Source organism: Electrona antarctica (assembly GCF_951216825.1).
Source record: "Electrona antarctica genome assembly, chromosome: 23".
Lineage (NCBI taxonomy): Eukaryota > Metazoa > Chordata > Actinopteri > Myctophiformes > Myctophidae > Electrona > Electrona antarctica.
Window position 1 is genome coordinate 3,709,049 of NC_136804.1, and position 22,313 is coordinate 3,731,361.

General features: G+C 44.2%; 1 protein-coding gene across 1 annotated transcript in view; it reads left to right on the forward strand.

Moving 5' to 3' along the window:
* The window catches only part of LOC306916429 (calcium-activated potassium channel subunit beta-4-like), a gene marked incomplete at both ends in the record, with an annotated part of 43,386 nt that extends 21,775 nt beyond the window's left edge, over positions 1 to 21,611 (forward strand). Inside the window, 2 exons of the mRNA XM_079494278.1 lie at positions 16,425 to 16,552; positions 21,242 to 21,611. Coding sequence (XP_079350404.1) covers positions 16,425 to 16,552; positions 21,242 to 21,611 — 498 coding nt within the window. The remainder of the gene's footprint in view (positions 1 to 16,424; positions 16,553 to 21,241) is intronic.
* Positions 21,612 to 22,313: the final 702 nt, after the last annotated feature.

The following is a 22,313-nucleotide window of genomic DNA, read 5'->3' on the forward strand; positions in this document are numbered from 1 at the left end:
CAGAGGTGTCATTTAGGTAATATAGTATAGCCTATGTCGTTTTTCCATGGTTTTTGGAAAAAAATGATGAAAATCATGCTTTTCGACGACATACTGTACTATAGTAGTCGTTTTTTTTGGTCAATGGTCAAAAATTACAATGAGCTGTGGAGAGCACCAATTTCCTCATCACAAAAATTAATTAATAAAAACCTCCCCAGAGATAATTGTCAGAGTGGGAAATGTGTCCACCATTTCCTGCTTCTCTGTCAGACTGAGCCACAATCAGTGTTGAATTATTGTACCGGAGGCTTAAAATCGTATTTGAAAGAATAAAAACTATCGTACATAGCCCAAAAAAGAGAAGAAATCACACGTGTAAATAATATTTAAGTTGACAAAACATTGCGTGTTTAGTGTAAAGAAACAACCTTAGTTGTTTGAGACTCCTATACGTGACAAAAACGCATCACATGTGCTGCATGGAATCCGGCAATTTCAAATAAAAGCCTGAAACTGGACAAGAAAGACGCAACCGATATTTTTTAAATACAGATCTAGGGTCAGATTTCCTGATTTCCTGACTTATTTTGAATAGCCAGACGGCCAGACCAGATCCTGAATCAGCAGCCAGGCCATTTTTATAAATTCACATACCTTTTGTGATATCGCGAAATTATCATACATTAGGGCATTCTTTTAAATTATGGATTGTACAGACGGTACAATTATCTTACAAATATGAGAATTATCGTACATCTGGCAACACTGGCCACGATTCTCTCTATACGGACGGACTGTGCATGAGAGGATTCTGAACTATTTGCATGAGCTCTTTGTGTTGAAATAATCTCCAACAACCTTGGCCCTTAGATTTGTGTGTGTGTGTGTGTGTGTGTGTGTGTGTGTGTGTGTGTGTGTGTGTGTGTGTGTGTGTGTGTGTGTGTGTGTGTGTGTGTGTCATGTACACATGCAGTAAATAATCCTGACTTCAGAAATCTGTGAGCATGAGTCCTTTTCATTTCCTCTGACCAGGAAGCAGCAGCTGATTATTATAAGCTGTTATTGTTCATAGCTGAGCTTCCTGCCTGATATTCCCTGTCAGAAGTCACCAGCCCTGTACAACTAGTACCGTGCGTGCGTGCGTGCGTGCGTGCGTGCGTGCGTGCGTGAGGAAGGACTAGTGTGAGGGAGTGAGGAAAACTAATTTCTTGATCGGTAATTTCCTCCTGTGTAATTTAAAGAGGGTATGAAGGTAAATGTCAGAAGCTATAGTTCTGCCCCGAGGGCATCATTTTAAAAGGAGTTATCGAGGAAACGACCGCACACGCACACACACACTTAAAGTTCTCAGTCCTGGGGACGGAATTCAGTCCTGAGGATTTCATAGGGGTCATTTAATCAGTCTTGGGATTTCTTTTGGCTTTTAGCACACTCATACACACTCATACAATCTTATGAAGTTAATTAAAGGACCACTTCAACCTATCTTCATATAATTAGTCCTCACTAATGGTCATTATAACATGGTGCCTTTTCTTTTTTGTCTTTTCAGAGTGACACCAGTGACATGTTTGGTCATTTCAAACAAGATTTGTTTAATTTTAATTTGTATTCATGTGAGAACAATGGCTTTTATTATATCATGCTAACATTCCAGGTATAGAAATCCTGCTGCCGGTATCTGTTATAGCTTGGATAGGATTACCCATCGATGATGTCACTGGTGGACGGGTCTCTGAACTGTCCACAGCCCTCCTCTGAGACACATACGAGTAGGCAAAAATTGTACGCCATTGTAATGACCATTAATGATTCATAAATCATAATCATGATTTTTGTTTTGGATAATTAACTGTCATAAATATTTGGCAATCGAACATTGCACTTAAATAATATACAAAGCCTATTATTGAGATGTAAAAAGAAACAACAAGGTACCATAAATCTAAATAAACAATGTACTGCATGCAAAAAATGCCATAACCTTGACATCCACAGCCACAGGAGTTATGCTCCTCACTGACGCACATTCAGACACCGGTGGCGGAGGAAACCATGCAAGGCATCAACCTGCACATCGGGAGAAATTAGGGATTCGTCCTGCTCAAGGACATTTCAACACTAACCCCCACAGGATAGCTTAGTTTTATTTAGTTTTCGCCAGTGAATAAAGGTATTCAACAAACAATTTTCCTCATAGTTTTAGTCGACGAAATCGACACTGATGCAAGGATTTTGTGCCAGGGACCCATAGATTTTCAAATGTGTTTTGAAAAGCTTTCACGGTGTGAACTTGTGGAGGTGTGTGTGTGTGTGTGTGTGTGTGTGTGTGTGTGTGTGTGTGTGTGTGTGTGTGTGTGTGTGTGTGTGTGTGTGTGTGTGTGTGCGCGGAGGAGAACAAGGTTATGAGTCCATCAGTTCTGGGAAGAAGAAGCAGTTGTTTCCCAGTCACGTAGTCCTGACGCATATACTGTATTGTGTGTGTGTGTGTGTGTGTGTGTGTGTGTGTGTGTGTGTGTGCACACACTTCTGTCTCGGGCAATATACATTGAGAGGGGCCAGACTTAATCTGCCTGGGGCGATATGCATTGAGAGGGGCCAGACTTAATCTGCCTTGGGCAATATGCATTGAGAGGGGCCAGACTTAATCTGCCTGAGGCGATATGCATTGAGAGGGGCCAGACTTAATCTGCCTGAGGCGATATGCATTGAGAGGGGCCAGACTTAATCTGCCTTGGGCAATATGCATTGAGAGGGGCCAGACTTAATCTGCCTGGGGCGATATGCATTGAGAGGGGCCAGACTTAATCTGCCTTGGGCAATATGCATTGAGAGGGGCCAGACTTACTCTGCCTGAGGCAATATGCATTGAGAGGGGCCAGACTTAATCTGCCTGGGGCGATATGCATTGAGAGGGGCCAGACTTAATCTGCCTGGGGCAATATGCATTGAGAGGGGCCAGATTTAATCTGCCTGGGGCAATATGCATTGAGAGGGGCCAGACTTAATCTGCCTGAGGCAATATGCATTGAGAGGGGCCAGACTTACTCTGCCTGAGGCAATATGCATTGAGAGGGGCCAGACTTACTCTGCCTGAGGCAATATGCATTGAGAGGGGCCAGACTTACTCTGCCTGAGGCAATATGCATTGAGAGGGGCCAGACTTACTCTGCCTGAGGCAATATGCATTGAGAGGGGCCAGACTTAATCTGCCTGGGGCGATATGCATTGAGAGGGGCCAGACTTAATCTGCTTGAGGCGATATGCATTGAGAGGGGCCAGACTGCATTGAGAGGGGCCAGACTTAATCTGCCTGGGGCGATATGCATTGAGAGGGGCCAGACTTAATCTGCCTGAGGCGATATGCATTGAGAGGGGCCAGACTTAATCTGCCTGGGGCAATATGCATTGAGAGGGGCCAGACTTAATCTGCCTGGGGCAATATGCATTGAGAGGGGCCAGACTTACTCTGCCTGAGGCAATATGCATTGAGAGGGGCCAGACTTACTCTGCCTGAGGCAATATGCATTGAGAGGGGCCAGACTTAATCTGCCTGGGGCGATATGCATTGAGAGGGGCCAGACTTAATCTGCCTGAGGCGATATGCATTGAGAGGGGCCAGACTGCAAGGTGAAGGCTAGCAGCCTACAGCCTATCCTATTTGTGTGCTGCTTTTACTCTCCTCGAGTGAGTCCGTCTGACAGGTGTGTGTGTGTGTGTGTGTGTGTGTGTGTGTGTGTGTGTGTGTGTGTGTGTGTGTGTGTGTGATGCTGTAAGACCAATTGGGCATGTGATGTGTTGAATCGTGCACACGCAAGTGCATGTACGCCCCCCCCTGCTCCTTCATCCTCCAGTGTCTAATTAACTGTAACGAGGCAGAGGTCTGGGGGGTGGGTGGGTGGGGGGGGGGGGGGGGTTACCCCTGTACCCCCATTCTCTCTCTATCTCTCTCTGTCTATCTCTGTCTCTCTCTCTGTCTCTCACTGTCTATCTCTCTCTCTGTCTCTCTCTGTCTCTCACTGTCTCTCTCTGTCTCTCACTGTCTCTCACTGTCTCTGTCTATCTCTGTCTCTCTCTCTGTCTCTCACTGTCTCTCTCTCTCTGTCTATCTCTGTCTCTCACTGTCTCTCTCTCTGTCTCTCACTCTCTCTCTCTCTCTCTCTCTCTCTCTCTCTCTCTCACTGTCTCTCTCTCTCTGTCTCTATCTCTGTCTCTCTCTTTCTCTCTCTTTCTCTCTCTGTCTCTTTCTCTCTGTCTCTATCTCTGTCTCTCTCTCTCTCTCTCTGTCTCTCTCTCAGTCTCTCTGTCTCTTTCTGTATGTCTGTCTCTCTCTCTCTCTCCCTCTCTCTCTCTCTCTTTCTCTCTCTCTCTCTCTCTCTCTCTCTCTCTTTCTGGCAGTCTGTGGTGAGGTAGAGCTCTGCAGTGCAGATCCAAACTAGGTCAAAACAAACGAGGCTCGGAAACGAACTGTTTGACAAACTATACCCTTTAAGGCGGAAGATTCTACAAATATTTCCCGAAAAACTCTCCAGTCGAATAAAGTTTAAATGCCGAGCTACACCAGGCTTTTCAAAGTGCGTGTGTGCGTATACGCACAAACGCACACACGCACTTTTAGACCCAGTACTATTTTTAGAGTCTGCGTGTGCAGGGCTCCTGCGCGTATCTGCAATAACGCAAGTGTGCGCACACACACACACACACACACACACACACACACACACACACACACACACACACACACACACACACACACACACACACACACACACACACACACACACATGACAACATGTATGCAATTAAAGATGGAGTGCCATGATTCTTTTCCATCCTAAAACATCATCATCAGGCTATATTATTATATAAAGAGGAAGAATCTTTTCAAAAAAGTGTACAGTATTTGTTAAAATGTCGTTTTTTCATTGGCACGTTTGACTGTCAAGGTTTCAGCCTCCAGGAAGAAACCCTAAATACAAAGTTGCACATAAGACATCATTGCACATAACAACCACACCAAGGGGTCTAATGAAGTACTGTCACCTAATAAAAACAGGAAAGAATACAAAAATCACGGCACTCCATCTTTAAACAAAACAAACTGTCTGCGATGTTCTTTACCGTACATTCAAGTCGTCCGTGTAATCTTTGATTGATATGTACTGTATGGTTCCATTGCGAGTGACTTTTTAATATTTCTATTCTACATGTTTTTTATCCCACGATTTTGTAACCCATTTTTTTTCACCTGGTGCCAATTGCCCAAGCTGTAATCCTGGGTGCTACTCTCCCTATGCCAACCTGGGGAGAGCCCCGAACTGAGGTCATGCTTCCTTCAGTGCATGAGGAGTGAGCAGTCCGCTTCTTTATCGCCTGACAGGGGGGAGTTTCCCCGATATGACGTAGTGCATGGAAGGAACACGTTATTCCAACCAGTTCCCTTTGCCACCATCAGGCTTACTGCATGTGTCTCTCTCTCTCTCTCTCTCTCTCTCTCTCTCTCTCTCTCTCTCTCTCTCTCGGCCCTCTGGCTCCATGTTAATCTATTTAGTGGTGGACACAGGCAGACAACCGCAGGTCATTGTACGTACGTACGTACGTACGCACGCACTCACTCACGCACGGCGTGCACCACACACACACACCACACACCACACCACACCACACACATACATACGTCTGTTATCTCTGAATCTACGTAGTCCATGGTTTTGATCAAAACGACAATGTTCTGTCCTAATTTCTGACTTAACCAAGCATCTCGTTTGGGATATAAACGCTTCTAGAGAGACATCAGGCGATCAAGAAATAAATCTAATCAGTAATCACCCATGCTGGCACAAACATATCAGTCTAAAAGTGTATTGATATGTGCCAACCAGCGCTGCCCGGGGAAACAGAATTACGCTTTTAAAGTCACCGTACACACAATAACCAGTTAACAGTTTCTTCAATATTATTATCCAAAAGTAAAAAGGTAAATTGCCTTCCGTCTGTTAGAACTGTCTGTTAGAACAGTAGTGTTTGAAGGCCCTATACTGGTCCTGTTCAGAATATATTGTCTCCCATATTTCCACAAAATAATAGAAAATGCTCGATAGTGGGCTCGATAAGAACCCGGCTCGATAAGCCTGATCAATAACGTGCTCGTTATCAATAAAAATTAACATGCTCCCTCCCTAGTGCTATCTGCTGTTTGGCCGTTCCGTTGCGCCTAAACTTCCAGTCTGGATAAATGTCGTTTCCTCATTACCGTCCAATCAGAGGGCCTCTCTCCTTGACTGATCCAATCTGGAGCGAGAATGTCTGTGCTGTCATCCTGTCGGAACATGACCGATGATTTGATCTGCATGTGTGCACCGATACACTGTGTGTGTGTGTGTGTGTGTGTGTGTGTGTGTGTGTGTGTGTGTGTGTGTGTGTGTGTGTGTGTGTGTGTGTGTGTGTGTGTGTGTGTGTGTGTGTGAAACTATTATTTCCGGGCGATTACTACTTTGTGAATCTACTTGGGCACAAAGTGTGCTGATCAACAATGAAAAACTTTTAATATATGTAATATAATATATATATTGTATTACATATCTCTGCAACGTTAACAATGTTTGTGATTCGGGCCGTACAGTTAAACGCAGCAGGATGATTACAGGATGATAGTTATACCTTAAATTGTTTGGTTTTAAAGTGAAACTCAGCTGGAGTTCATAGAATAGCCTTAAAGTCACCCTGTCTCCCTTAACACTTAGACCGCTATCATTTATTGAAAAATTAGGATCTAATTCACGCCAGCATTTTTTTAATTTGAGCTCTTATTTTGAAAAGCCGCCATTTCCGGTCCACAACCGGTAGTCTTAAGTTAGGAGTTTTCACACAGCTGGATGGGCCTTGTTTACAATGTGAATCCAGGCCGGAGCTCCGGAGAGCTCTAGATTGTCAGCTCTGTGCCGTCAAAGAAACGCTGTTTTGACCAAAAATGCCATCTGGGACAAGGAATAGGAGATACAGGCGATTGAAAGAAATGGATAGAATGGATGCTTATGGCGACGACGATCTAAGATGGGCGATCCAGCGCTGTGCTAACAACACAGCTAGCTAACCGGCTAACGTGAGTAGCATTTTGGCTCGAGCAATCGAACGCGCTATAAAAGCTCAATTGCCGAAGGCCGTCGGCAATGGCGTTAAGCGCCAGTATCAAAATTAATGTTTAATTGACTTTAATCGTCGGCAATGGCGCGGAGGGTGTTAACTCACTTGTTTTGATCATAGCGTAATACATTCCATTCTTAACCCATTTTGGGCGGGGGGGCCCTTTTGGTGTTAGCATTATGTTATGCTTTAGCTATTGAAAAATAGCAGATCTACAAGCTCATAGCGCGCCACCGAGTGGCGCGCTACGAGCTTGTAGGTCTGCTATTTTTGAAAAATCGATGAACGACTGACATAGAAACATAGCTTTTTCAGAAAACTGTCAGTGTCAGGATGTAGAAGACATTTTTAGAATCGGATCTCAGGTCAAAATGGGTTAACTCAACCTACTGGCTCTTGTTTTGATCACAATTCATTCATTCCATGTAGCGGCCACGGCCAGCGACATTGAATATTGATGACGGATGCATTTATTTATGCATCGGATGCATTTATCCTACAGGACGTTTTCTTTTATACGAACTAGGGGGAAAAAGGCGTCCTTTGGTCACGTGTATGTCATAGCAATGACAAACGTGTCTAAATGTGAGGTAGCATTTGGTGTTATGTAAGGTAAGTAACGTATGCATTATTTGAAAAACAGAAAACATGCTTGATTGCAACGTTGGGGTCGCTGGTATAAAAGGGACAGTGCTCACGCAGTTTTCAGTTGCTTGGTCCTGTTCCCCTCACAGATTTTGTCCGTGTCCGTCCTGAAAACTGAGCGAGGAACACCGTCCCTTTTTATACCAGCAACCCCAAAGTTGCAATCAATCATGTTTTGCAAATAACGCATACATTTCTTACCTTACATAACACCAAATGCTAGCTCACCCACCCATATGCGTTTAGTACTAACCCTGTCCCTAATCATATCCCTGTCCCTATTACCCAAATCCTAAACCTAACCGCACATGGAAGCCACATAGTCGGAATGGCGGCGCGACGGAATGCCCCTCTGTTTATCTTTTGTACACACATGGACGGATATACAAACACACGGTACTACGTTTATTTTATTAAGGATCCCCATTAGTCTACACCGTAGAGGAGACTATTCTTCCTGGGGTCCAGGCGAAAACATCACAATACAAATCATGAAATGCAGTACAGCATGATCCATGTTTGTGAACAAACACACAAACCTAAAGAACACAATTTATATTAACAGTCAAATTAAAAGAAAAAAACTGATTTGTCAGTCCAAAAATACCAAAAATAATAATAACAACCCAATCTAATATAATTTCCTTTCTGACTATTGCTGCCTTAAGTTTCCTTTTGAAACAAGATGTAGGCCTATTTCTTGTTAAAGTCAAATGTGGGGGGAGCACACTCCAGTATGCAATGGCTCTGTACATGGGCAGAGGAAAAATAAAGTGACCATTTAGTGCATGTCTAGTATTATAATAAATGTATTTCATTTGCAGGTAATAGCTGTAGAAACAAACTGAAGGGTTTCTGTGAGGAATACAAATTCTTTAAAAACCGTATAAGGCTGTACATGCCAGTCTTTCATTCACCCTCAGCATCCACACTAGTCCTGACAGAGCAATGAAGTGCTAGTCTCGCCGCTTTGTTCTGAGCAAGCTGAAGTTTACTAAATTCCTGCTTTGATGCACTAGTATAGACCAGATAACAGGACAGTAGTCCAGATTTGACAGAACTAGAGATTGTATGACTAGTCTGATTGTTGTATTAGTACTGTGAGCAGATGAGCACTCATTCTAATGGCATAGATGCCATTACTCATCCTCGCCACTGTATTATTGATCAGTGGACCATGACAGTGTTTGGTCAATAGTCACTCCTATAACAGTTTAACTTCTTTAACCTGCTCAATCGCAGCACCCTGCAAAGAGAGGCTTAATTTCTGATCTGTCCTGAGAGCATTATTTAGAACCAATTACAATACATTTAGTTTTTACAATTTACAATTTAGGCATTTAGCAGACGCTCTTAATCCAGAGCGACTTACATTAAGCAATAACAAAAAGCATGGCATACATCAATCACATACCGTATATAAAAAGTAGTTATCATGAAACATGCGTAAGCTAAGAACATAACAGTGGAGTATCTATATCATGAAACTATACAGTATATGTAAACTATACATACTATACTATGTTATATATTATACATGTGTACTATATATAACATAGTATAGTATGTATCGTTTACATATGTTTTTAAAACATTCAACTTCAAAGTTGCGGTAAAAAGAAACAAACGTTGAGAACCCCTGTGCTAGACAGGAAGAGACACGGAGAAATGACGTGTGCGTCCGGTAATTAGTGTGGCAGGAGGATAATCGATTATTTTAAATATTATTTGTTTCTAATGGATCAGTCGGATTAACTGTTGCGCCGCTATTCATCATTTTGAAAAGGGAACAGTGTGTAGCGCCCAGGCCTTGGAAATAGAGTTGGAATCGATGCTAAGCAATGACTCAGTGCCCTTTACAAGTGTAATGCGTTCAAGTGTTTGTCAGTGTTTGTGAGCTAATTTGATTTACTCCATTGGACTCTCGTATAAAGTAATTTGTCATGGTGTCACTATTCTCCTCTCATCTCTTCTATCTGTCAGTTTGAGTCTGTCTGTCTGTCTGTCTGTCTGTCTGTCTGTCTGTCTGTCTGTCTGTCTGTCTGTCTGTCTGTCTGTCTGTCTGTCTGTCTGTCTGTCTGTCTGTCTGTCTGTCTGTCTGTCTGCCTGCCTGCCTGCCTGCCTGCCTGCCTGCCTGCCTATCTGCCTGCCTGCCTGCCTGCCTGCCTGCCTATCTGCCTGCCTGCCTGCCTGCCTGCCTCTCGTTCCATCTCTGTCTGTCTGTCTCTCTTTCTGCCTTGGCGCCTCTGTGTGTAAATCTTTTAACATGCACACCAGCTTCCCTAATTCATCACAAATAGTAAATCTACAAGCTGTGTGAGCTTATGGCTTGGCTATTTCCGGTGAAGACATTAGGGGATCTATTTTCGTCCATGCTAAACCCCTTGTCCCTAAACTACTGTTTTGAAAAACATTTTTGAATAGTTAATTTTAACTATTCAAGAATGTTTTTCATAATAGTAAAAAACTTAAAAAAGGCAAAGTAGTTTAGGGATAAGGGCTTTAGCATGGACGAAAATAGAGCCCTTGGTGTTATGATATTTAGTCCACTATAGACTAACACTAAAACATTTCAGATGACTACAATTTTATTCAAAAGACTATGACTGAAACTGGTAAATCAAAATGTGCTGTCAAAATCATGGTCATGTAAGCGCAGCAGAGGTGAAACATGCGCTTCCCGTGGTTCACAACCAAGTGTTGATGGAGGAGCTCATGTTACCAGAACAGACACACAGTCTATTGATTCCCTTGATTAATGCTTGGTCCAGCGAGGCCAACTCCTGCTGTGATATACTGGCGCTTCAGAGAGGGACATAAGTTATACGGATCCAGTGAACTGCCCAGGGGAAACCTCCGTAAAGCCGTGGGCTCGGAGGAGCCAGGCGTTCGCTTAGGGCTGAGCGCAGCCACGATGTCGTTCAAACACGTGTTGGCTATTGATTGGAGGAACAGCGTGCGTCGCTGCTGCTGCCTCTCTGCCTCGCTGCTGAACAGTTTGACGGCCGCTAATTGTTTAATCCAGTGTTCCACTGCGCGTAAAACGCTATACCCGACATTTGTTTAATGCGTTTAATTCGCCGTTTTAAAAGAATTAAAAAGAAACAGAGGATTTATCCGGGACCTGATGACGAGGCCGCCGCGTTATGATGACGAAACCGGAAATCAAGTCATCATCTGGGCTGCTAGGGCTTCTGGGAAATTGAGCCCAATACAAGTGAACGGGGGGGTTTGTTTGGACTGCAACTTGCTCTGCACTGTGGTTTCGTTTCGCATTGTCATGGCCGCTGGCTCGTCTCATCATAACAAACCATCGAACCATTTTTCGCCGGATTTTCGTGGTTGAAAGCTGCAAATACTTCAGCGTATGCTCCAAAGGTAATAAAACAATCTCGGCAGCGAATATTTGATTAAAATGCGGGTAAAGCGTTGTATGGAGTCAAACTGTTAACTACTGTCCTGCTCATGAAGTTTTGTCTCCCCAGCGTCCACCTGTAGGCTCTGTTTCTAGATACCCCTGGGGGTCTTAATTCATTCCCTGTTCCCTAATTCTATTTGGCTTATATCTTAACTAAAACTTTATATTCATACATAGGCTACTGCAGGGAATGAACGCCAATCTATGCTTCATATATCTATGCTCAATTATGCTCAATACATATATTCTAAATTCCTAGAAGAGGAAAGAGTTGTCTGACTGAAATAAACTTTAATATAATTATGAAAAGATCATTTAACTTTTTGCAAGTTTTATACATTTGAAAACTTCTGCATAATGAGTACTTTCTACTTTTGGTACTTTAAAAACATTTTGATATTTGTATAAAAATTACATTGACATTGACAAAATGACATTGACATTGAAATTTTGACTTTTGTACTTTTTATTTAAGTACATTTTGAATTTCCGGGCTTTTACTTGTAACAGAATATTTCTGCAGTACATTGCTAGCGTTGCGTATTAATATTTCACTAATCGCAAAAACACTTACATTTTCACATTGGCAGCCACATGCATGCGCACACACACAGACACAACACACACACACACACACAGGTTGAAAATAAATACAACACTCATTTAACCCATGGCCTTAATGTCTGTTCTTCAGGTCTGCTAGAAATAACTAAAACAGGCTCATGACTGCTGGTAACAGGTGAAAGAGTTCTATTACTCCTCTTGTCCTCCTGCAAGGAGGGCCAACTCTGTCAGCAGTTCTCTAAAGACAGACTGAGGTGGTCTTTACACGAGAACGGTGTTCATAGAAAACGGCAAAATAAAGTATCGTTTGCTGGTGCCCCTTTAGACGAGAACGGTGTTTTCAGGAGGTGAAAACGCAACAAAAGTGAAACCACCTTCCAGAGTGGAAATCTTTGAGAACGCCGTTTTATCCCTTCTCCGTGTAAACAGGCAAAATGGTGAATCCGCAAAACGTATGACATCATGGCTCACGTTGGCTCACAGCGCATACCGGTATGTTTATTACTTTAATGCAGAGCCTATAATGAAGTTCCTGAACAAGCCTCCCTCCTCGCCTACAAAGCGCTTCTCATCAGCGATGGTGAATGTAAAACCATGATGTAAATAAAAAGCCTTGTGATAGGCGGCAGCCGCAGGCAGCAGCAGCGTTTATGTAGCCTAATGTATTATAAAATATATAACCATCCCGTGGCGTGCTCTGCCTGCATGCTCTGGGACTGGGCTGTCAGCCTGTCTGTCACCTCGATGCGTTATAGAAAGCAGGCAGCGAGCGACGGCCACAACCACGTTGTGTTCTGGAATCATTCAAAACCCCAATAGGGTTGCGTGAAGGGGTTCTTCTTCTTGTACGTGGGTGACTGGTCTATTTGGCAGCCCGTTACCGCCACCTAGCGACATTATAGCGTTTTCATAAAGTGTGCGTTCTCGTGTAAAGGGTCAATAAAAATTGAGAACGCAACAGGACTTTGCCGTTTTATCTGGAGATGGTCGCTGTGTAAAAGAGGCCTTAGATGTCATTTTACCATTACAGTGAATGTAATGCATCTATGTAAAAGGCGCTATATAAATGCACCACCATTACATATCGAACGTATCGTGGATACATTATGTCGTCTCGGCGATATTTATCACCATATCGCCCAACCCTAAGACAGAGAGGAATGCACACACATTGGGGGGAATATATACTGTATACGGGGCGACTGTGGCTCAGGAGGTAGAGCAGGTCGTCGGCTCCTCCGGCGGTTCGAATCCCGGCTCCTCCTGTCTACATGTCGAAGTGTCCTTGGGCAAGACACTGAACCCCAAATTGCTCCCGATGTGCTGGTTGGTACCTTGCATGGCCTCCGCTGCAATCGGTGTATGAATGGGTGAATGTAATGCACAATCTATGTAAAGCGCCTTGGATAAAGGCGCTATATAAATGCACCATTTACCATTTACCATTTATATACATTGACCACTCGAACACACTATACCAGTGTTGTGATTGCGATGCGTTGTGTGCTTATCGATTACCTCTTTGCCCACAGACAGGTTGCTAGAGTTCAAGTGGTTGAACGATGACAAAAGTTAAAAACAAAAAGAAAAAAAAGGAATTGGCACATGACGGTCACAGTTGCAGTAATTACATTCTTCTGAAATGCTGAGGAGGCTGAACACGCACACACAGGCGCGCACACACAATGACATGACAACGTGCATAAACACATGTACACAGGGCAATGGGCACACAAGCATGGACAATATTGCACGCGCGCGCACGCGCACGCTTTCACACACACACACACACACACACACACACACACACACACACACACACACACACACACACACACATTCTATTCACAGTCTCGGCTTTTGTTTATTTTACATCATAGCTCCTAGGGGGCGAGCTGTGTGTGTGCGTGTGTGTGTGTGTGCGCGAGAAGGGGGGAGAGAGAGAGAGGTGAAGCAGCAGCTCATGTCCACAATCACCAGATAACGTGCTCTCCCTCCGCGCGAATCACACCGTTGTCATGGGAACGCAGTACACATTACCCCGAGAAACCGTTCCCTGGGCGGCGGTCGCCAATCAACCTCTGTGCGTGTGTGTGTGTGTGTGTGTTTCTGCCTGGTTTGTGTCTCTCTCACACACACACACACACACACACACACACACACACACACACACACACACACACACACACACACACACACACACACACACAGTGACTGACACACAACGTGCATAGACATGGACTCTATTGCGCGCACACACAACTGGATTGATAGAACCTTTTTTTCCCTAGAGGAAAATACTTTTATACATTCTCCATGCGAACTGTATTTACAGCTATACATTCACATAGCATGGATAAACAGATCACTGTATGAATAAGTAGGCCTGGCTGTCACTTATTATTGTCTCCGCCAGGCCGGAGGCATGGGGAGAGTATGTTTTGCACTCTATCCGTGTGTGTGTGTGTGTGTGTGTGTGTGTGTGTGTGTGTGTGTGTGTGTGTGTGTGTGTGTGTGTGTGTGTGTGTGTGTGTGGTGTGTGTGTGTGTGTGTGTGTGTGTGTGTGTGTGTGTGTGTGTGTGTGTCCGTGTGTCCGTCTGTGGACAGCTAGGGCCCTACTTTGGTCAGTGCTAAACTTCTTGTCCCTTAAACGTATTTGCCTTTTTTTTTTACTATTTTGAAAAGTGTTTTTCAAAAAAAGGAAAAGAAGTTTAGGGTTTAGCCAAGGGGTTTAGCACTGATGAAAACAGGGCCCCTAATCTCTGCCACCGTTTTACCGCAGCCAAACTGTGCACACACACTGCCTGGATGCCAGAGCTGAACCTCTGCCCAGTTTTGACAGTACACCTACAGATTTTGTCCACACATCACGCAAATTGGTACACAGTACTCTATAGCCATGAAAACGAAACGGGTCTTTCAGATTTTTCTTTGTGGTGTTGTTGAGGTGTGAGAGGTTGGGACCCCTTTGGGGCGCTCCAAGAGTTACACAGTAAAATCGTACATTTGAATTGGACTAGATTGGTTTGTTTTTTAATAGGGTTATTGGAAATGGTCATCTGTAACCTCCCAGTCAGAACCGTATGCTCCCGTCATCACATGGGCGTACCGGTCGGGACGGAATGCACAAACTTGAAAGAACACGTCGCGTCAAGAGTTCCCGGCCCGGGAGTTGACATTTGTTTTACGAGAAACTGAAAATATTCGGTCAGCGTGACTTTTACAGTGTCCAAAAATCCATTCGATATTGGCTTAAGCTGAGTAATTATAAAGGTCTGGGCAGAATGCCTGTTGACAAAACCAAACACAGATGGCTGATTCCGATATCAGATATGTCATATCAGCCGGTTCCAGCTTACTGACTCGAGGTGTCGGCCAAAAGGACTAGCCAAAGACGTGACACAGTAGGTCATGCCTGCCATGTCAGATATGCATTCAATATCAGAAATGATCGATCAAACATGTATGTAATTTGATTTGATGTTGTGAGGACAATTTCCCTGGTCCTCACAAAAAATAAATGGTGGTTTTATGGTTAGACAATATTTTCCGAGTCGGGTTTGACTTGGAGTAATAATGCCTCATTTATCTTCTTCTTCTTCTTTCGTGTATCATCAGATGGCCAACTCAGTGTCGTGCAGCCATGCCCTCGTCTCTGGTCCTAAGTCAAAAAGGCCAGCTTCTGAGGGTGGGCTGTATAGGGGGCAGTCTGTGATGATGTGCTCGGCAGTCTGTTCAGGCTCGCCGCACTCGCATGCCGCGCTGTCTGATAGGCCCCACTTCTTCATAGATGACTTGAAGCGTCCCACGCCACAGCGCAGACGGTTCAGCGATGTCCATAGATGGCGTGGCTGCATGTCTTCTCCTTTTACGCCACCTGCTGGGTCCCGGATGTATCGATGGATCCGGGAGGGCCCGGCCGTCTCCCACGACTGTTTCCAGGATGCTGCCAGCCAGGCGTCTCTGGACAAGTCCTCAGGAATCGACTGTAGCATCTCTTGAGCTGCCTTGTTGTAGGGATGGCGAGACTTAAGCCTGCCTGGTGGTGCCGGTGTTGTTGTGGCTTTGTGCCTCATTTATGCTGTAGTTGCACATCAGTGCGGCACAGCGAAAATGTACACTCCTCAAATGCAGATATATCCTCAAAAGCAGGGGTGGGCAACTTTGACGATGGAGAGGGCCACTATAGTTCCACACTCACTCCAGAGGGCCACATTGCATATTACTGTCGTAGCAAAAGTAGCCGATCTACAAGCTCAAAACGCGTCACTGCGAGACACGTTTTGAGCTTGTAGATCAGCTAATTTTGCTATATTTGAATTGAAATCCTGAATAATCTTTGGCTATTTTTGAATTGGAATCCTGAAAAGTAACCTTTTTATTTAATTTCAAATGCATTTAGTTATAATTATGTTAACTTTTATGAACTAGTAAATACAAATACATTGGACATAAAAAAGACAATCAATAATATATCAATGTTCGGATATTAACCTGCGGGCCGCATTAAGTAATGGTGGGGGCCACTAAGTAAGTGTGTGTGTGTGTGTGTGTGTGTGTGTGTGTGTGTGTGTGTGTGTGTGTGTGTGTGTGTGTGTGTGTGTGTGTGTGTGTGTGTGTGTGTGTGTGTGTGTGTGTGTGTGTGTGTGTGTGTGTGTGTGTGTGTGCTCAGTGTTCCTACGTGCCCCCCTGTGAGCGGGACAACCAGAAGAACAGGGACAACGTGCTGATGTGGGAGGATTACTTCACCAAGGAGGTCAGCACTCAGAGCTTCACCTGCTTCTTCAACCAGCAGCGGAGGTGACGCACGCACGCACGCACGTACATACACAGGCGCACTCAGACCTTCACCTGTTTCTTCAACCAGCAGCGGAGGTGAAGCACGCACGCGTGCGCACACACACGGGCGCACGCTAGGGCATTAACCAAACGTGATTTTTGATAGTCGACACGAATACCATCAAAATCGGTTTATAATCGATTAGTCGGCGGTAAAATATGATATTTTTTTCCATCCAATCAAGCATTAAAACATCGTGTTCTGAAACGGCCAGCGCGAGTGAAGGATTAACTGCAAAACAGAGCCAGTGAATGCAGGCCGAGTGGAATAGTAAGAGAGTGGCGACACGCTTTGATCTCACCACAAAGCGGGGTGCTATGGGCTATAGTTCCAAACATTGGAACTATCCCATTGAGATAGAATGAGCACTTCCGCATTCCATTGTTACAATGGCAGTCAACGCTAGTGTCGCCACTCTCTTACTAGATTACGCTGAATGCCGCTCTGATTGGCCGAAATTCACATCAGCTGTTAAAAGTCAAGTCAAAGTTGCAAGTCCACAATGACTCACGGATGGACGCGCTGTGAGCTTGTAGATCTATTTTTGATGCGCAAGACCTTTCTACGGCGCAGCATAGCATGTTACGTTGTTGAAAATGTTTGTTGAGACGGAGGAGAAGGAGGAGGAGGAATAAATTATGCGATGTTTTTCATACAACCCTAAATGTTCAACAAGTTACAACCACAGTTCCTTTGGTTTTTAGAAGGAGCTACAAGCTAGGAGGAGGTTATGATTACAGGCTTGCTACCGTAGCTAGCAGGCTTACCAGGCTATGAATCAGATGATCAACTACTTCGTCGCGACTATTATAACTATGATCGCGCGGCATAGCCGTTTGTTTTTAATAATGCCGCACGCCTGCACTTTTGTTGGATAAGCATGAAGAAAGATGAATAAGAAAAAGAAACATGAAATCACGGCAAGGGCTACTGTAGTTTGACTGTCACCAAACTGGATATTATTGGGCAGAGTGAGGAGGGACAGGCTGCTATACTACTGTACCGGACGAAACGACGACACGTCTCCAATCTAACTTGTTGAACAAACTACAGTAATATTGTAATAAACTCACCAATAGTAAAAGTATTTACACACTGTAGTTGTCCCCATTGAGCGTATGAGCCTATGAGGCATATGCTTTTTGAAAATATGTCTTAAATGTTGCCAGTGCAGCCAGCCACCGCCGCCCACCGCACCTACACGAGTGACGGTGACAGCAAAACCCACGTACAGTCGGCTTGTATATGATATGAAAACAATCAGCCAGGAAGGGATTAGTACTTAAGTTGGAGAACTACCAACAAAACAACAGAGCTCACAGCTGCATGTCTGCTGTAAAAAAAGAAATAAAAAAGAAATCATAAAAAATATTAAAAATAATATTAACGATTACTCGATTTTTGATTTACAGTGTCGACTACCGTTTTGCTAGTCGACTAGTCGACTAATCGATTTTTATGTTAATGCCCTAGCGCACGCGCGCACTCAGACCTTCAATCCACAAGCTCACAAGCACTGTTACAAGTGGTGAAGTCTGTCTGTGGGTTTCATAAACCCACAGACAGATGTTTATGAATAATTAATACGTTTTAACAAGAGCATGTGACTACAAAATACATTTGATCCACGTTTTTTTTTGTTTATATCCGGGGGCCACCAGTGTTCCTTGAGGGGGTTCCAGTTGGTCCCCAGCTAAATGATGGAGAGTTGGTAACCAAATGGACCCCTATCTTTAACTCGTGAGAGTGTAAAATGACCCTTACGCTTAAGAGTATTTTTTTGTTAAACATTTGTATTACTTAAGTTCCATGAAGTCTACACAATTAGAGAATGTAGAAGAATTGTTCTATTTTAGATCATTTGCCTGTTATCGATAACAAAATAGTTTTTGGTCTGCGAGGCTAAAGTGTTACCGTGGTGAGGGACTGTGGACACCAGGTGACCCTGGCAACCGTCTAGGGGTCTGGAAGGTCACATGAAGGCCCAGCGGTGATGTGAGTGTTGATAGGTTTCATGACCCCCCCACCCCCCCCCCCCCCCCCCAGGGAGGTCAGGTGACTAGTGTGCTCTGAAAATGAAAATGTCTCACCCCCCCCTCAAAGGTGTCCACTGTCCAGGGTTAATCCACCATATCCTCGTCTAGTCAGATTAATACCTTCTGTTTTCAACAGCAGTTTTTAATCTCAAACAGATTATATTAGTTTTTTTGTAATCAGATAACTTTCATATTTGAATTCATAATCCATCCTGACTAGTCTGCTGACTAGATGCTGACTATATAGTCTATATACTTACGTATATAGAGTAACTAATAACTATAGTGTCACATGTCAAGCCAATATCATTTACTGTGGCTTAGAGGGGATGATAAAAGGGATGACGCTTCACAATCACATTTGTTTCACAACCAGTGCTGATTTCGTTGACTAATACTATGACGATAAATTATATTTATCGTACATTCTGACTAAAATACATTCTGACTAAAATGTGACTAAAACTAAATGAAAACTATTCAAGAGAGACTGACTAAAACTAAAATCAAAGCTGTTGTTGTAGCCCAATCGCTGAAGAAAGCCGTCCCCTTTTTCAAGCTTGGCAGGTGATTGGATAGGATGGGACCAATCAAACCTTTATTCTTTCCTGCCTTGACTCACCTCTCTCTTCTTCCCTTTCTTTGTTTTTTTTCTTGGAAAAATGACACGATGGGAACTATGCACAAAAACACATTTCATCCACTTTTCTTTTTACTTAACGTACAACTGCAATGTGACAATAAAGCTAATTCTGATTCTGACCACCTGTCAATCATATTTACGTGTCTACGGTATATGACGTATGATAGCTGTGCCAGCAGGAAAGTAACCAACCCCCGCGAACGACAAAAGTGTTAACGAACGCCTGATAGCATCAGGTTCAACACTCACTATTGTGTCGGATGTGTAGGTCATTGTCTTTGCTTGCTTTCAAGAATAGAAGACGATTTTCCAATTTTAAGGCGCTAGGAAAATAAGGAAATAGAATTCCTTATTCCGTCACACCCGGTCTTGCCACGATCCCGCCCATAGCTGACGCTGATTGGTTGGCCCCGGGCACATGACGGTTTCAACACCAATCCCTGAGCGATCCCAGATGGAGGCTGTATTGTGAACCTGTGAACTCAATACCGCCCCCATCTGGCGGAGTCAGGTTAATTCCCTCATGCATCTATTTCTATAATAACGGGTATATATGGGTGCATAATAAAGGGTATATATAATAAACAAATGATTGCTTGGCATTTGTTTGTTGTTGGCCTTGATTTCCATCCTTTATTCATATGATAAAAGGCAAAATAATAATCTCTACAACAAGGAGCCCCTAATTGGCTCACAGACCATTTGACAAGATATGCCAGGAACCACGATAAGAGAATTCTCAACCCGTTTAATTTCAAGGACCCCCAGTTTGACATGCATATACGTCTACAGACCCCCATTTAATGGCATTTCTATCTCTGGGACCCCAATTTATATTGTAAAATCAATGTTCATTTAACTCTGAGAGTGTACAAATGGAACCAAATGGCTATCAGAGTTACAGACCCATACGCGTCCATTTGGTTCCAAACTATCATTTAGCTGTGGACCCCCTGGAACTGCCTCAAGGACCCCTGGGGGTCCCCGGACCCCACTTTGGGAACCACTGCTCTACAATATATACCGTAACCTTTTCTTTCCTCTTCAGCAGATTTATTGCCCCTCTATTTCGTCTGCATGTCTGTAAACATGTCATCTGTGTAACCCATGACATATTTTTAGCATAGCAATGTATATTGCATTCCATTAACGTACAGCGGAAACTTTCTTTGAGTGGAACGATAGAAGCGTACTGTATATGGGAGGGAGCCACCCTAAATGTGTCGGCTTTAAACATGTATTATTCATGGATCCTGCTATCTGGATGCTGACCTGTCTTCTGTGACTCTGCAGGACATGAATAAGCATGCATTGCTAACACCTTTTATAAGTGAAGGCTGCAGTGAAATGTGCCGGTGAATCGGCGTACAGTTTCTTGTAAAATGGTAAACGTGCAGATTTTATAGCGCCGTTTATCCAGAAGCTCTTTACAGTGTGCATTACATTCACCCATACACGACTATTATCTGTCGGGTAGCACATATATACTCATTATACTGCAGGGTGTCATAGACCCTGAAATGCACACTTCTCAGTGTCTATCCCCTGAATTGGGATTGGGCTATTGTCTTGCTCAAAGGCACTAAAACACTAAGACACTACTTTACTTTATTGGTTTATTTGGACAGGACAAAGTACCGTAACTAGTAACTAAAGTTTTAAATAATCGTAGTGGAGTAAAAGTACAATATTTGCCTCTGAGATGGAGTGGAGTAGAAGTAAAAGTACTGGAAATTGGAAATACTCAAGTAAAAAAATACACATACACACACACGCACACGCACACGCACACGCGCACGCACACACACACACACACACACACACACACACACACACACACACACACACACACACACACACACACACCCCTGTGCGATTGTTGTTTACGTATTGTTGCTGCTGCTGCTGTGTTTTCAGACCGGACGACGTGCTGTGCTTCTTTGTTTACGTTACTGTTGTTGTGTTTCCAGACCGGACGACGTGCTGTGGCGGCGCTCCCACGACGCCAGCGTCCTCCTGCACTGCGTCCTGTGGCCCACCGTGTCCCTCCTGGTGGGCACCCTCATCGTGCTGCTCACCATGTGCGCTCGCTCGCTGGCGGCGCGCGCCGAGGCCCTGCAGAAGAGGAAGTGCTCGTACGCACAAGAGGCCTACCAGGACCTACCAGGGGGGAGAACGAGCTCCTCCTCCTCCTCCTGCGTCGACCAGGGCAACAAGCCACTGCCGCCGCCCGGCCCGCTAGCCGCCGCCGCTCCGTCGCCCGAGGGGTCGTCGTCGTCCACCTGCCGGACCCTGCCCCTGTTCGCCGTGCCCGTCCGCCGCCGCGACAGAGAACACTAAAAGGAAACCGAAAAGGATAAAGACGTTTAGAGCGGTGATTCTCCAACCTGTGGTACGTGTAGTACCACTCACTGGTGGTACTGGAGCCCTTCTCTGGTGGTACGCAGAGGAGTCGCCCCAAAATACGGAGGGGAAAAAAAGACAAAAGTGGAATGAAATATTTATATTACTACAGGTAGTTCTTCTTGACCAAGTTGAAATAGGCTCTCCAGCCTCTTCAGCCTGCTGAAATCAGCACACCTAGCCGTTAATAGAAGATTTGAGAATGGATTAATCACATTAGAAATTTCATCAGTTGTGCTGATTAGTGATTAGACAGAGTTTTGTCAGAGCAGCAGCATTATTGGTTTAGGGATGGAATAGCTGAATAGGATGGGGCAGGTCTACGCTCCTGTATTTTAATCAGTTATTATGGTGGTACTTGGACAGGCAAATATTTTCTGAGGTGGTACTTCGGTATAAAAAGGTTGAGAACCAATGATGTCGAGCTTTTTGAGCGACTCTCAGAATGTCGGTAGCAGAGAGCCCACTAAGGAACCAAAAAAGATACGACGAGGAGTTTTTGGAGCGAACCTCACAATGTCAGTTAGCAGAGAGAGAGCCTTCTGGAGAAAGAGGGCACGTCTCAAAGGCCTCTCTGCTTGTCGAGACGCTGCTGCTGTGAAGCAGAATGTGTTAGATTTAGAAAGCCTGCCTGCTTCT